Genomic DNA, 14,207 nt, shown 5'->3' with positions numbered 1-14,207 from the left:
GTGGGGTGTAGTACTGGTTTGTTGATGCCAACGCACTCCTCAGTTCGTCGCAGCGAAGGGGTACCATTGCCCCCAGTTCTCCTTTGCGGCTCACAAGCCAACGCTCGGAGCTCGAGGGCGCGAGCAGTAGCACACGGGAGGGTTGCCGTATCGTCTTCTGACGGAATGGATGACCTTTTAGATGTAAAGAGACGCCTTCTTCGCGACATGGAATTGGCAAAGCGCCGGGACGCTCGTAGCGTGGAGTTACTTCAGATCCATCGGAAGCGAGCGTGGGATATCGCTTTTGGGAAACCGGGTGGGGATGATATTGAAGTTTCCACAATGGAGTTCTCTCTCTATTGCCCTTACTCCCGCACTGCGATGTATTGCCCTGTTCGAGGCGAAACCTGCCTCCATGTGCAATGCTGTGATTTGGAGTCGTGGATTACGTTATTCAGGAAGCAGCGCTCCCTGCGGGACAGGAGAGCACCATGTCCCGTCTGCAAGGGAGGTGTGCTCGTGTCGAGCCTTGAGGTTGACTTATGGCAGCTGCACGTCCTTTCGGAGATGCCCCAAGGGACACAAAAGTTGGTGTTGAATGCCGATGGTAGCTACTGCAGCGGAGACATTTCGCGTAAGCAGCGGAAGGAAGAGGAGGTAACGGAGGTTTTAGATATGACGCAGACGTCTACGCAGAAAGTATTCACCGAGGAGGGTACCGGCGTTCCTACCAGTGTTTCTTCTAGTGCGATGCCGGACGCAGCATTTTCCAAGTCTGAGTTCATCCGGGTTAAGCGCGAACGACATTCATTGGAACGCTTGACAGATTCCCCTTCCTTAGAGTCTGATGCCAGTTTGGAGGCGACACCCGACGATGACGTCGTGGTGGTACAGTACGAAGCTCCTGCAGTGGAGGTGCGTGTGCTACCCAGTCAGCTACGCCTTTGGACCGCACACTGTCCCAAGTGTAAGCAGGAAATGTCATGCAACAGTGAGGATGCCTCTCCGAGTCAATGTGGCGCCTGTGGTGTTGAAAAGAGCGGCTGGACTCTCGTCCGCCGCTTTCCCAATTCCCATGTGACACTGGAGCTAACTGGTGATGGCACAATCTTACTACGTGGTGTGGACGCGATGGCGCCGTATCTGTGGCGAGCGGGATTTAACCGTGAGGTCTTTGTTGATCCCCCCGCTGGTGCTCATCGATGGCGTGGTGTAGGAGTCTGGTATAGCACTTTTAGGTTTACTAGGTACGAATTGGATTTTGTCGAGGCATGCTGTGAGCGTGTTTCGCGGAATGAGGCGGTAGGAAACATTCCGGAGACGCCGTGGCTGTTCCGCGTCCCGGGCCAGCGGCGCTCTGAGAGATTCTCTCAGCTTAGTCTCAGTGGTTCCGGGAGATAGCTGCAGTGTATGATGCAACAGCTTTGGTGTTACATGATGGGGCGGCCCGTGCTCCCCCCGTTTTTTTTGTTTTGTGGACTTCTTTTACTTTGTTCGTTCCTTCATAGCGCATGTATGTGTATGTGGGTGACTGTCAAAAATTTCCCTTCTCTTAAAACACGCTGGGTTGTGGAAATGGTTTCGTGGGTCCCGAAACGTGCATAGAGGAAAGAGAAGAAAGCACCGAGCGCGTTTTCTGTTGATGGGGTTGCAGTGACCCTGTAAGTCGGTGTCACATTTTTTATTGCTTTCACCAGTTATCTGTTCAGTGCCAAGTTCTTTTCATGCTCCGTGTGTTCTGGTGTTAGTCTTGTTTTTGAGTCTGCGATGGTTTGTGTGTGGAGGTTGGCATTTATTTGTACCATTGGTTTGCGCAATGTCTGGTAATGTGATTCAATGGAGCAAAGTGCCCGCTCGACGCCTCGAGTAAAGAGTATTCGTGCATGCCTCTACGCGCATGGGTCCACTGGAAGATCGGGCTAGCTGAGAGTTCAAATTGGGCCACTTTTTCCGTATTTTTGTTTTACGATGTTTGTACTGACGTCCTGGTGTATTCAGCATTGCTGCCTACCGTTATGCTGTGGTGGGGGCTGTGTTAGTCTTTTTGGTTCTCTTTTGGTACCTTCCTAGTGTCCAAGTCATCCTGCGGTCATAAGTTCATCTGTTGGTACCCACAAGAACCTTGTTGCATGGCTTCAGTGGTGCTAGTCTCCCCTTTTCTTTATTTTTTTCTCACGCCACCTGCCTATTATATATATATATTTGGGAGACAGTGCTGATAGCTTCTGCAGACACGCTGTCAGTAATTAAAAAAAAAAAATGCGGCGCGCTGCGTTCTGTCATTTGGTACATTGCGTTCGTGTGCGTTCAAGTAGTGTCTCCGTTTTGAATGGGCATCATTTTTGCGGAATCGCATTTTTTTGCCGTATCCATGGGCTGACATTGCCGATCGCAACGGCGGTTCCGGCACTGAGGACAGCCGTCCGCGCTTTTCATCATCCGAATCGACCGATGTTCGGGCCCTCTCCGTCAGTTGGCACCGACCGAAAAGGAAAGCGTAACGCCAAGCCCACGCAGCGGAAGGATCAGGAACAGTGGGAACCCTCCAAAAAGCCTGATATTGTAGGGGGTTCTGTAGTGACGGATGAGGATTCTAATAAAATACCAATTTACAGAGTGATGGGGCACGTGCTACACCATTTGTGGCCGGCTGGGAAGCCGGGGTATCGTGCACTGGTAGTTGCCAGCGTAACGTGTGTCGTCCTGGCCAAGGTGCTGAAGGTGGCAGTGCCATTTTGGTTCAAGACGATTATAGATGTGCTCACAAATAGTACTGAGGTTGGCGCTTGTGTCACAACGGTGACAGAAGCATTGCATTTGGGTGTGTTCGGTCTGGTAGTTGCGTATGGCATCAGTAGGTTGTTAAGCTCTTTCACTGAGGAAATGAAGTCTGCTTTGTTCGCTCCCGTTGGCTGTCACGCATCAACAACGATTGCAATGGAACTCTTCGCAAAATTACACTCCCTTGACTTACAGTACCATCTTGGTCGGGAGACGGGTGTTCTAAGCAAGGATCTTGATCGCGGCAGCCGTGCGTTTTGGTCCCTTGCGCATGCGCTTTTGTTTATGGTGATTCCCACAGCATTTGAAGTGGTGTTGGTTTGCACAGTCATGAAGAGTTGTGCGGGAACCCCTTTTATCTTAACAGCATTTTCTGCGGTTGTGTTGTACATTGGGTGGACATACGTTGTATCTAATTGGCGTGCTGAGTACCGGGCGCGCTTCAACAAGGGAGACAGCCGCGTAGGAGGGCTAACCGTGGACTCCCTTCTTAATTACGAAACGGTAAAGTACTTCGGCCGCGAAAGTTATGAGGAGTCGCGCCTTCGGCGCGAGACGGCGGACATGAATCATCAGCTCATGCGGCTGGATCAGTCTATGTCGCTCTTGAATTTTGGTCAGCATGCGATATTTGTCTTAGCTGCTCTGGTCTCATTGTACCTTTCCACATGTGGTGTGCTCGCGGGTTCGATGACTGTGGGCGATTTGGTATTGGTGGATGCCTTGCTCATGCAACTTTATACTCCGCTAAGTTTCCTGGGTATGATTTACAGAGATATACAGGCATCTACACAGAATATGCAAGCAATGATCGCCCTCCTCGACGTGCAAAACAGTGTGAAGCAGAAGGCAAATGCGAAGGCGCTAGAGTTAGTAAGTGGTACCATTGAGTTGCGAGACGTGTGTTTCGCTTTCAAAACCGGCGGCGATGATCGATTCGTCTTGCGTAACCTCTCACTTGCCATACCTGGTGGAAGCACTGTTGCCTTCGTCGGCCCCTCCGGAAGTGGAAAAAGTACTATTTTCCGCTTGATTTATCGTTTCTACGACCCGCTTTCGGGGTCCGTTCTCATCGACGGGCAGCCATTGACGGATTTGCAAATACCGAGCTTTCGTGAGTCTATCGGTGTAATACCGCAAGATACGGTACTTTTTAATGAATCATTGCGGTACAACATCTGTTATGGCAGGCCGGACGCTACGGAGGAGGAGATGATAAGGGCCGCAAAGGTGGCTTGTATACATGACAGCATAATGAACATGAGTGATAAATACGATACGGTTGTGGGGGAACGGGGGCTAAAACTTTCCGGTGGTGAGAAGCAACGGATAGCTATCGCGCGTGTTGTTCTCAGCAATCCGCCAATCCTACTGGCAGACGAGGCTACTGCGGCTCTGGACAGCGTAACGGAAATGCATGTGATGCAGCAACTGCGTGACGCTGGTGGGAAGAGACGCACCCTCATACTTATAGCACATCGGCTCACAAGCATCATGAGTGCTGACAAAATTTTCGTGCTTGACGGGAAAGGGTCCCTGAGTGAGAGCGGCACCCACGAGGAGCTGCTACAGAGAGGCGGTTTGTATAGCGAGCTTTGGTCTAAGCAACTCCATGATGCACATCGTGCTGAGGAGTAGTGGAAGCGAAGGTTCCCGTTGCAGAGTACGTGTGTGTGTGTGTGGATGGGTTGCGATCGACGTGAACGCAAACCTTTCAATAAGGAGAGACGACAGAAGTACGCATGGACGGACGCATATGAGCGGAATGGGTGCCCATTTCGTAAGTTTATGTCTTTGCATGGGGTACTTGCGGATAAGCGCAGGCTGCAGAGTGTTACAACACGTGTGCCTGTGAACACCTGCTTCTCCCTCCGTTTCCTCACGCGCTTATTTTACACTGGCTTCCTTCATGTGGGTGTAGTGGGAAGGTTCTAGTGATGGTGATGACAGTAAGTATAAAAAACCCCAAGCAGGGAAAGGTGATAAGCAATGTCTTACCGTATCCGCTTTACTTTTTTTTTTTTGATGTCATGGTAGCAACTGTCATAAAAATGTAATTGGCACGGACCAAACAGTAACTCTTTTCCCTTGACTTTTTGTTTTTATCCTTACTATGTGTTAGGTGTGGATCGTGGCCTTGAGTAGATGCATCACATACCCATCTCGTCCAACACATTCTCACCGTCGCGTTTAGTATGTTCTTCTGCGGGTGTTCAACGAGCCCTTGCCGTAAATATTGTGGAGCTTATGGGCAACCAGGAGAGCATTAAGGCCCAATGGGAAAGGGCAGCAAAGCGGAACAGCTGTAGGAGGGATGCTCGCGATTCCATTGTCGTTGTGTTCGGCAAGGAACCTATGGAGACGTTGGCGACAACAGGATCAAAAACAGATGCGTGTGGTGTTGTTATGCAGTTTCTAGCATCATCAACGACCTTTATGAGCAGCCTGCGCGGTACCGGGTTAGGTGCGAGACCGTGTTTGCGTAATGGTGTACGCGTTGAGCCGAAAATCGAGGGGCAAGGGGACACAAGGGAAAAGGACACCGTAAGAGCTGACGGCATCGTGGCGGCGTGGTTGCTGTTGGATGTGGTTGTCTTGGGTGCCGAATTTAAGCATGCGATGCCGGTGCTTTATGTACAGCTAGCGTGGGACGATCTTCCAAAGGTGGACTGCGTTTCTGCGTATCGCAGCGCGTTGCAGGTTACACGTGTCGCTTTACTGTTCATGCCAGAGCCGTTTCAGACAAGGATTCATGTTGACTTCACCGGTGTTCTCAGTCCTGAACATAATGTGCCTGGATTAGAGAGCGTGCGCATGGTTTGGTCTGGGCTTGTGGGCTCTCTCCTTCTGACGGCGGCTGTAGCACCGAAAGAGGCGGTTGTGCCACCGTTTCATCCAGCTGGGGACTACGACCGTCGTGTCCAGAGCACGGGGGAAAACGTGGTCGACCAACTTAAGCCGGGGCACAACCACTGTGGTGTGGGTGAAACTTTCTGTAAGGAGGAGTGTGTGCGACAACAGGGATGGGCATGCTCGGACGGTGACCGTAATGCGGTTGTCAGCGATTGGTTGTCGATGTTGCTGAAGGTGAACGAGGAGACAACAGCTGCATTTGGCCGTGCTGTGCAAAGAAAGAATGGTACTAGGTCGGTGCCTACCGTATCACTTCACCCTGCTTCGCTCGGCGCTGCTGCTACCAGTGACACCCATGATAATCTGGGGCGCGGTGTGGGCGTTAATGGATTCGGTGGTGATTGCGATGATAAACCTGTTGTGAAGCGAGAGGCGTGCTTTCTTCCTTCAAACACTGCTAAGGAAGAAATCCATGAGGTACAACCGCTGCAGCTGAAAACCGAGTCTGATGAGGAGGTCATAGCTGAATGGGTACCTAATGGCACTATCAACCGGTCTTCGGTAGGCGACCCATTCCCGCAAGTGCCTGTGATAACGGATGGTGCTGCTTGCTTATTTCTTGAAACTCCGAGTAACTCTCACCTTTTTCCAATTAGTGACGACATAGCACTACGACAGTTGTGCGTGTCGTGGACGGCGCTGTCGACCGAGCGGAGAGACAGGCAGCGCCTCATCGTTGTGGTTGCCGACGGCGACCACCGCTTCTCAGAGGTCCTGAGGTCGTGGGTTAGGACTGCATGGAACGAAAATGCTTTCATACTACCGATATTCGCTGTAGGTGACACCAGTTTCTGTCGTAGAGTTGACAAAGAATTGGCTTCTATCTCAGCGTGTGTGAACTCATTGACGGATACTTCGCGGGATATCCACCACTTTGTGCGAATTCTTGCTTTTGCTGTGCAATATTTCCGAATAGACGTTAAGAGTAGTGGGTGTTTGTCGCGAACAGCAGCTTTTTCGGATGCGGCTAATCATGTAGGTGTTCACGCTGCAGGCGACTACAATTGTGTCAAGGAGTGGGTCGATAAATTTAATGAAACTGTTGATTCGCTGACCCCTTCTGACCGTGCCAACTTTGACGTGGAAAGGGAACGTGATCGCCTTTTTGAGGAGTTGTGCGGGACTAGTATGTTAGCGCGAGATTTGCGTAGCCAAGCATGCCGACCAGAAATGTTGATGAAGCATGTGGGAACTATGCGCGTGGGCATTGCCCGTCCTACAATTTGCGACGATGTTTCGCTATCTTCAACGTATCCACCGAGGTTCAATCCGGATGCACGACCGAAGTTGTTTGGGTCACTCTCTCCAGCACAACGACTCCGGATATACGAATTCATGTCAGCTTTTTTTACCAAGAATGTTTTCAACGCGTCTGTCGACGCGGTGCGGTCAGCAGCAGAAGGTTACTTTTCCGACTGTCACTTCAAGATACTTGGGTACGGACGCTTTGCGTTGGCGTGCTCTGTGCGCCGTCACTTATACGTTATGGTGCATATGAACTTACAGCCGTTGTTGAACGAGGATGTCAAAATTGGTGCCGGCGACCCGCACTGGTCAAGCGTGTTTCAGCACCTATCCTGCACTTGTAAGCCGAGAGCACACGAGCGAATTTTAAAGACGGAAACCGGGCAGAAGCGGTGTCGGCACTTGGCGCAGTCAGTGTATTGGCTGCTTCAGGACATAGCTGATGACCCCCACTACGCGTTGAGAATGCCTGTGGGGGCTGTGAGAGGCGCTGACTGTCACTCACGCGGCGTCGCACACTGCCATTTCACCTTCAACTCTTCTTTGTGTTCGAAGAACATGAGGGAGGACATACCGAAACCGTTGGGACCACCGAGAAAAAGGCATCACTTTGAGCGAAACGGCGACATTTCCATAACGCAACTTTCCGCACTGACGGAGGAATCAGACCAATTTGATGTAACGGTTCTGGAGTTGGCCACGAGCAGCCGCCTAGCCAGTTGGTTAGGTGTGGGCTCGTAACCACCATTGGCATTGTGAGGTGGTGGTGTAATCAACTTAGTTTCAGCCAAACAATTCGTGCCGCCAACATATGGTTGACAGTGTGCGACTGCACATACATACATGCATACATATATATATCTGTACTTATAAAGCTTGGTTTCATTAATTCATTTCGTTGGTGATGCTTCATCATGTTTACTCGTCCTATCAGGGAAGGTGGCTGAAGGCCTCTGCGCGTTCTTTGGGTTGAACTGGGGGCGATAGGGTGGCTAAAGGACGGGAGTGGTGGAGGAGATGACGTTGAGAAAGCGTGTAACGGAGAATGATAACGTGGAGAGGAAGGCGGGAAGGGGGTCCAGGGTTCCGCCCCGCGCGGTCGTGCCTGCGATGATGGCGTTTTGTTTTTTGTTTCTGGTATTTTTATTTTCAACTCTCTGATATTTTCCCAAACTACTTTCTGCATTGTTTTCTTTTTTGGTGTAATGTATTATATTTTATCGTGTTGCGGACCCTCCCCCCTAGTTCGTCTGTTTGATATTTTCTCTCGGTGGCATGGAAGTAGAGGCGGTACGCTTTTGCCAGTATATGCCGTCATAACAACTCATGAGGAGAAGTAAAGAGTAAATTGGAGCAATATAAAACCAAATTAAATCAATAAATTCGTCTAAGCATGCCTCCTCATCTATAGATGGATAGATGTACGTTTTCACGACGATGCGCATTGCCAACCGCTTACTCAGCTTCCCGAATAGTGCGCGCGCATTGTGCGTTATATTTCTGTTTATTTGTTTCTTTAGAGGTGGCAAACCGCAGTTACGTTATCTCTTTTGCCCGTTGGCAGGGTCATTTGGTGTTATCGTTCTCCTACTTTTCTTTCATAGTTGCTTACCTAGGCACATGTACACGCAAATCTATGCTTCATTGTTTAAGCTGTATCGAATTGCCTTTAAAACAGATGATGATGATGATGGCAATGCCATTTTCCGTAGAACGGTGGAGGAGATGGAGGAAGGAAACAACGGTAGAAGTAATGTGAATGCTACGCGGCAGCTGCAGTGCGGTGACTGTTTTAACAACCACGAGTAGACGCGGAGAGGAGGAACAAACCGTATAACTCAAACGTAGTTGGACAGTTGTTAGTCGCGCCAATGCCCATTTGTTCATTTGTTGGTTATATATTTTATAAACTTCCTACAGGCCGTTATCGTTTTGGCTGTTAGCCCCGAAATTTCTTAGGTCCTGCGGAGGTCGGGAAAATCCTTATTGAAAAGCGAAATCGCCAGGAAACAAAAGGGAGGGAAGGGATGAAATGAAGGTGACGGAGCTTCTTTCCATTCCATTCCCAAATCATTGAAGGATCTCGTTCCATTTGCCAAGTTTTTCCGCGGTTCTGACATGATAGCGGCTGAAAATCCGCATGTGGTGGCCGTTTGAATTCGCCGCGTTGACAGTTCATCACAGTTGGATATGCCAATAAGCATATGTGAAAAAGACACGTAAATCCTTTCGTCGCTATACATAGGTTGAAGTGAGGCAACGGGCTGCTTTACAAACAACAAAAAAAAGAGCACGACTATAACTCTCCGGGTGCATTTGTTTACGTCGTGTGTGTATTCATATTTTTGTTTTTCTTCCATGCAGGTCCAAGACAAAAAAATACATTTAAATATAATGGTGAAAGTTTTATGTCTGCACGGGTTCGGCCAAACAGGTGAAATATTTGAGCATCAGCTGAATAGGTTGTGTGTTAAGCTTTCTTCTGTCGCAGAATTTGATTTTGTGGATGCCCCCTATCCGTTACCGCATGACCACACGGGCTCCAACTCCATTGCAACGTATTCGTGGTGCAGGCAGCCGTGCGGCGAAGAGCCCAGCGAAGCGGATGATGATTACAGTATCGGGGACGCGGTGGTGAAGCGCCACATGGCTGCTGAGGGGATGCGCTACGACGTCATTTTGGGATTTTCTCAGGGTGGCCTTGTCGCCGCCCGTTACGTAATGCTTCGTGAGCTTCACGGCGGTGACGGCTACGGGCCCCCGCTGAAGGGACTTATATTAGCTGCGACACCAGATCCCCGTCGTACCTTCCCTGGGCTTGCCTCAGCATTTAAAGACAGTGCTCGTTACGATGCTGAAAACGATGGTTTCCTGGGACCTTTACCTTCCCTGCATATCGTGGGCAGGAAAGATGGGGTTGTGGACCCAGCGGAGAGCGCATCTTTCGCGGATGCATGTCGACCTCACGATGACGTTTTGTGGCATGAGCACGCACACAGCTTCCCAACGCTACAGAATATTGTCATGTCTCTAAAGTCATTCTTTGAGCGCATTGCGCAGAGAAACCCTGGTAATGATAGTGGGGATAGTGCTCTTACCGCGGCTTGCGAGGAGGAGTTAGAAATGATTTCATGTGTTTACGGCGAGGAATGCGTTCATCGTGGAAAGATGACCACCGTGTCGCTGCCGTTGCTGTTGAACTGCGCGGACGGAGACCTGGAGGGCAGCCCACTCGCAGCGCTACGACTGTGTGTGGCTTTGTCAAAGGGATACCCTGCTGAAATTCCAAAGTTCGATATCGTGGGCGGACCTTCCAATCACCATGTTTTCTACGAGCGCTGGAGGGCAAAGCTAGTTTCTGACACCACAGCGTTCATGCGAGAGGGACCTGAGGGCGAAAGTGGTATGTTGCTACCTGCGATAATGTTCACCGGAGAACAAGCAGTTGGTGCTCTTGATTTCCTGAAGTCCGTTTTCGCGGAGGGAGGGGAAATGCACGACAGTGCTGGTGTTGCGACGGGAGAGCAATGGAAAGAACGAAAAGTGAATGATTGGCTGTGGGAGGAGGATGACAGTGAAGGTGCGAGGAGTGCATGCATTGCCGAGTCGCACCGACGTGCGCAAGAAGTGCTTGCGGGTGGTTCTCCGTCTTTTCGGCCGTATGGCAGAGGGGATTGCGAAGGTGGAGGTTGTTACGATGCTGGTGGGAGGGGTAGGAGTCTCGAGTTTACTATCGGCCTCATTGGCAAACCGTCGGCAGGGAAGAGCACGTTTTACAATGCGGTAACTAATCCCGATAACGAGAGCAAGGCTGCAAGGGTTGCAGCGTTCCCTTTCACCACAATCGACCCCAATGTCGGCTGTGGTTTCGGTCCCATTTTCTGTCCGTGTAGTTTGTCACAACCCTCGCCGTCAAGCACGGGACAGTGTGGCGCCAAGTATGGTCATGTTACTACTTTTGGAGCTCCACACCGGCGACACCCCATAGTGGTGAAGGATGTCGCTGGTCTCGTGCAAGGTGCCTACCGGGGTAAGGGAAAGGGGAATCGATTCCTCAACGATTTGTGCGATGCAGATGTTCTCGTACACATTGTTGATGGTGCAGGCGCGACTTACGCGGACGGATCAGCGTGTGCACCAGGGGAAGGATCCACCTTCGACGACATCATGTGGGTTCGAGGAGAATTGCACAGCTGGATATATGACAATCTCCGTGCACAGTGGGCTGCCGTAGTTCGAAAACCATTGAAAATACGAACGGTGTTCACGGGGTACCACAGTCCACCGTCATCCATCGATGCATTGCTGCGGTGTCTTGGAATCTCTACTGAAGTGGAGCTGGTTCGGCGCCTGCCAGCGTGGGGGGCTGCCGAGCTGCACTTGCTTGTGGCTACATTTGTCCATCTGCGGTTTCCCATAGTTGTAGCGCTCAACAAGGCAGACATGCGGTGCGCGGCGGACAAGTTGATTTGTACCCTGAAGGAGCGCTACCCGAACGAAACCCTTGTTCAAATGTCCGCCAAAATGGAATGCGATCTCCTTTTCTTACGACAGGTGGGCGCTGTTCGCTACGTGTCCGGTGATCACAGCTTCGAAGAAGTCGATGGGGCCCCTGCAAACGTCACGGACGCCGTAAGGAAAAGGGCGATGAAGGCCCTGGTGGAGTTGCGTGAGTTTTTTAGCCCAATGCACCCTGATACAACAACAGGTGTTCAGGCGGTCCTGGCCGCTGCCCTCTCTCTGTGCCCCGGTCACTTAGTGTATCCAGTTGATGCGATCGAGCGCCCACTAAATTCGTTTCCCCACTGTTTTCCATTCAAGGGAGGAACCTGTGCGGGGGAGGTTTTTGATGCATTGCTACGGTCGAACCTGTTGGACGGCAAGTTGGTGCGGTTTGAAGCAGTGGATACCAAATATTTGGTGGAGGGGGGAGAAGTGTCTGTGCTTAAAAGGGACACTGTCCTGCCTGGGAGGCACGTGGTGGTGCGGGTTCTCAGCACCAAACGACATTTGGTGGCACAAAAGCGAGAAGGAAAAGAGTGCATGTTGGGTGTGGGGCCAAAGGTGTGAGCAGGGCAGATGCGAAACGCAACCATACTCACTGTTTGAGTTTTAAGCGAAAAGTGCTGGAAGGAAGGAGCTTCTGTTGTGATGCATTTAAATTGAATATGCGACTTTATGAATGTTTGCTTAACCCCTCCTTTTCACCTCTCCCGCTTCTCTGTGTCAAAGCTCTTTTCTTCTTAACAAGGGGAGGACTAGAGAAAGAATATCCTGTGAGGTACCGCCTTTGTATTTATAGTTGCAGGTGTGGGTGACGCTCAGGAAAGTGTGTGCGTGTGTGTGTGTGTTGCATTTCGCAGAATATCTCATCGTTTGTACTCGGTGGTATTAGGTCCCCAGAGGAAGTCACTCCAATCGAGAAGGACCCGACGTAATAGAATAAACGGAGTGAAGGGTGTAGAAGCGTCTGGGCGGTTGGACGGGGAGGGGTAGCTGTTTGTACGGAGCTGTCTAGTGGTTGAAGGTCAAGCAGGTTAGTGATCCCACGAACTGATGTCCATCGCAGCGTCTAGTGCACGCAAAGATGGCCCGCATCACCCCTCTTCGGGTCTTACTGGGAAGGAGACTCTGCAGGATGCGCGGAAGATGGAGTACCGTGCATCCACGCTTGAGGCTGGAGGCAACGACATGGAATGCTTGCAACTGATGGAGACTGCGCTCCAGATACGCTGCAAGGAGTATGGAACGGGGTCGTCATCCCCTGAGCTCCTAAAGGAGGCATGTGACGCTGCGGAGCGTGTTGTGATGAAGTGCAATGTTCTCGGTGTAAAATTGTTCAAGGAAGGAAAATATGACGTTGCTACACCTCTCTTTGGCTACGCCATGGAGATGACAGGAGAGGGTTCCTTTCCCTTGCGCAAAGACGATGAGCGCCGCCGACGACTGCGCGGTGTGACCCTGAACAACCACGGTTGCATGGAGCGCCACCGGGGGCATTTTAGTACTGCCCTGGACTACATGCAGCAATCGATGCAATGCACGGGGCAACAATCCCCCGTAGCGTTCCTAAACATTAGTGCTGTGCAGGTGCAACTGAGGTTATGTGAAGAAGCCGCGCATAGTGCGGTGTGTGCGATACAAAGTCTTGGGCCCAATCCTGAGGACCCTTCTTTGCTAGCAGTGGCGCACCACAACCTCGCTATGGCTCTGGAGTTGATCGACCCCCCACGTGCTCATGAAGAGTATCGGTTGGCGCTGGGTTTGGCTCAGAATACGATCGGTAGGAGGAGTGAGGTCACAAGAACGATCGAAAGTAATATGCAGCGGTTTGTCATGGTGCTTCACGAATGTCGACCGGGTAATTCAGCTTTGACGGGTACGAACTCACCCCGCTCATCCTGCGGACACACCTTGTTTGTTAGTCCGCGGTCTTGCAGCAGGGAACGTTCACCCAGTGGTCGGGATGCTGCATCTAGGACCCATCGTGTGGACATCTTTCCTCACCCTTTCGCGGTGAGTGCCAAGGAAACCGTTGCGAAGCGTAGCATCTCGCGTCCGGCCCGTGCTGACGCCGGTCATCCACCGAGTGCCGCAGCAGCGGCGGCAACAGCACCCGGGGTAAATTCGAAAACATCACTGTCGAGGCCTGCTGCATGGCAGAGCCAGACAAATGGCGGGTCTGCTTCCCATGGCAGCGGTTTGAAGGGCGGTAATTCAACGAAATCGGGTGGAGCTTCGCCGAATGCTAGTCGTCTTCCACCCATTTCGCAGGGCTCGAGGGCTACGTTACGCGAGTCTGGTGGCCCCTCCGAGCACCACCGTGGGGCGAATGTGGGTGAACAGTCAAAATCTTTGACCAAAAACAATGAGAGGGTTTCAAATAAAGGTGGCGTTGCGCTCTCAGTGGCTACAAGGTCTCCCGTCGCCGCTACGAGAATGCCATATAAACGGGAAGCTACGGCACGACCTGGTGATGTCGGGTCCCAAGGGAAAGGTGCAGGTTTTGCCGACAATGAGTCGGTGCACACAAAGTCCAATGCGAAGAGTGGTGCCAGTCGATCTGAATGTAGACCACCAATGAAGGGTTCGATGAGGTCAAACATCTCCCTCTCACAACCGAATGCTCAGTCTTCGCCGGTAAGTGTGGGAGCAACCGGCTCGAATCAGAGGACCCCGGGTCAACGTAACAGTCCCAAAGGAAGGACGCAGTCTGCTGCTGTGGAGCCGTCAGCGCCCTCGCGTCCGACTCAGCAGGCTGTTGGGGGCCGCAGCGCTGTCGGCAG

General features: G+C 51.4%; 3 protein-coding genes and 2 pseudogenes across 5 annotated transcripts; 4 read left to right on the top strand and 1 right to left on the bottom strand.

The window, feature by feature from the left end:
- Nucleotides 1-24: 24 nt before the first annotated feature.
- Nucleotides 25-1,383, top strand: TEOVI_000730800 (MIZ/SP-RING zinc finger, putative; the record flags this gene model as incomplete). Its single annotated transcript, XM_067227457.1, has 1 exon — nt 25-1,383. One exon carries the CDS (start codon nt 25-27, stop codon nt 1,381-1,383), a length of 1,359 nt encoding a protein of 452 aa, XP_067083558.1.
- Nucleotides 1,384-2,241: 858 nt separating this feature from the next.
- On the top strand, nt 2,242-4,401 carry TEOVI_000730700:pseudogene (annotated as a pseudogene). The gene has a single exon. A coding segment is annotated over exon 1 (2,160 nt).
- Nucleotides 4,402-4,908: 507 nt separating this feature from the next.
- TEOVI_000730600 (uncharacterized protein) lies at nt 4,909-7,662 on the top strand (the record flags this gene model as incomplete). The annotated part of the gene is made up of 1 exon (XM_067227456.1): nt 4,909-7,662. One exon carries the CDS (start codon nt 4,909-4,911, stop codon nt 7,660-7,662), a length of 2,754 nt encoding a protein of 917 aa, XP_067083557.1.
- A 1,590-nt stretch (nt 7,663-9,252) lies between these two features.
- Nucleotides 9,253-11,991, top strand: TEOVI_000730500:pseudogene (annotated as a pseudogene). Its single transcript has one exon. A coding segment is annotated over exon 1 (2,739 nt).
- A 1,508-nt stretch (nt 11,992-13,499) lies between these two features.
- On the bottom strand, nt 13,500-14,027 carry TEOVI_000730400 (uncharacterized protein; the record flags this gene model as incomplete). The annotated part of the gene is made up of 1 exon (XM_067227455.1): nt 13,500-14,027. One exon carries the CDS (start codon nt 14,025-14,027, stop codon nt 13,500-13,502), a length of 528 nt encoding a protein of 175 aa, XP_067083556.1.
- Nucleotides 14,028-14,207: the final 180 nt, after the last annotated feature.

The sequence above is a fragment of the Trypanosoma equiperdum genome (assembly GCF_001457755.1).
Source record: "Trypanosoma equiperdum strain OVI genome assembly, contig: ctg_982, whole genome shotgun sequence".
Taxonomy (NCBI): domain Eukaryota; phylum Euglenozoa; class Kinetoplastea; order Trypanosomatida; family Trypanosomatidae; genus Trypanosoma; species Trypanosoma equiperdum.
Note: the sequence above shows the minus strand (reverse complement) of the source record. Positions and strands in the feature narration are given on the sequence as shown.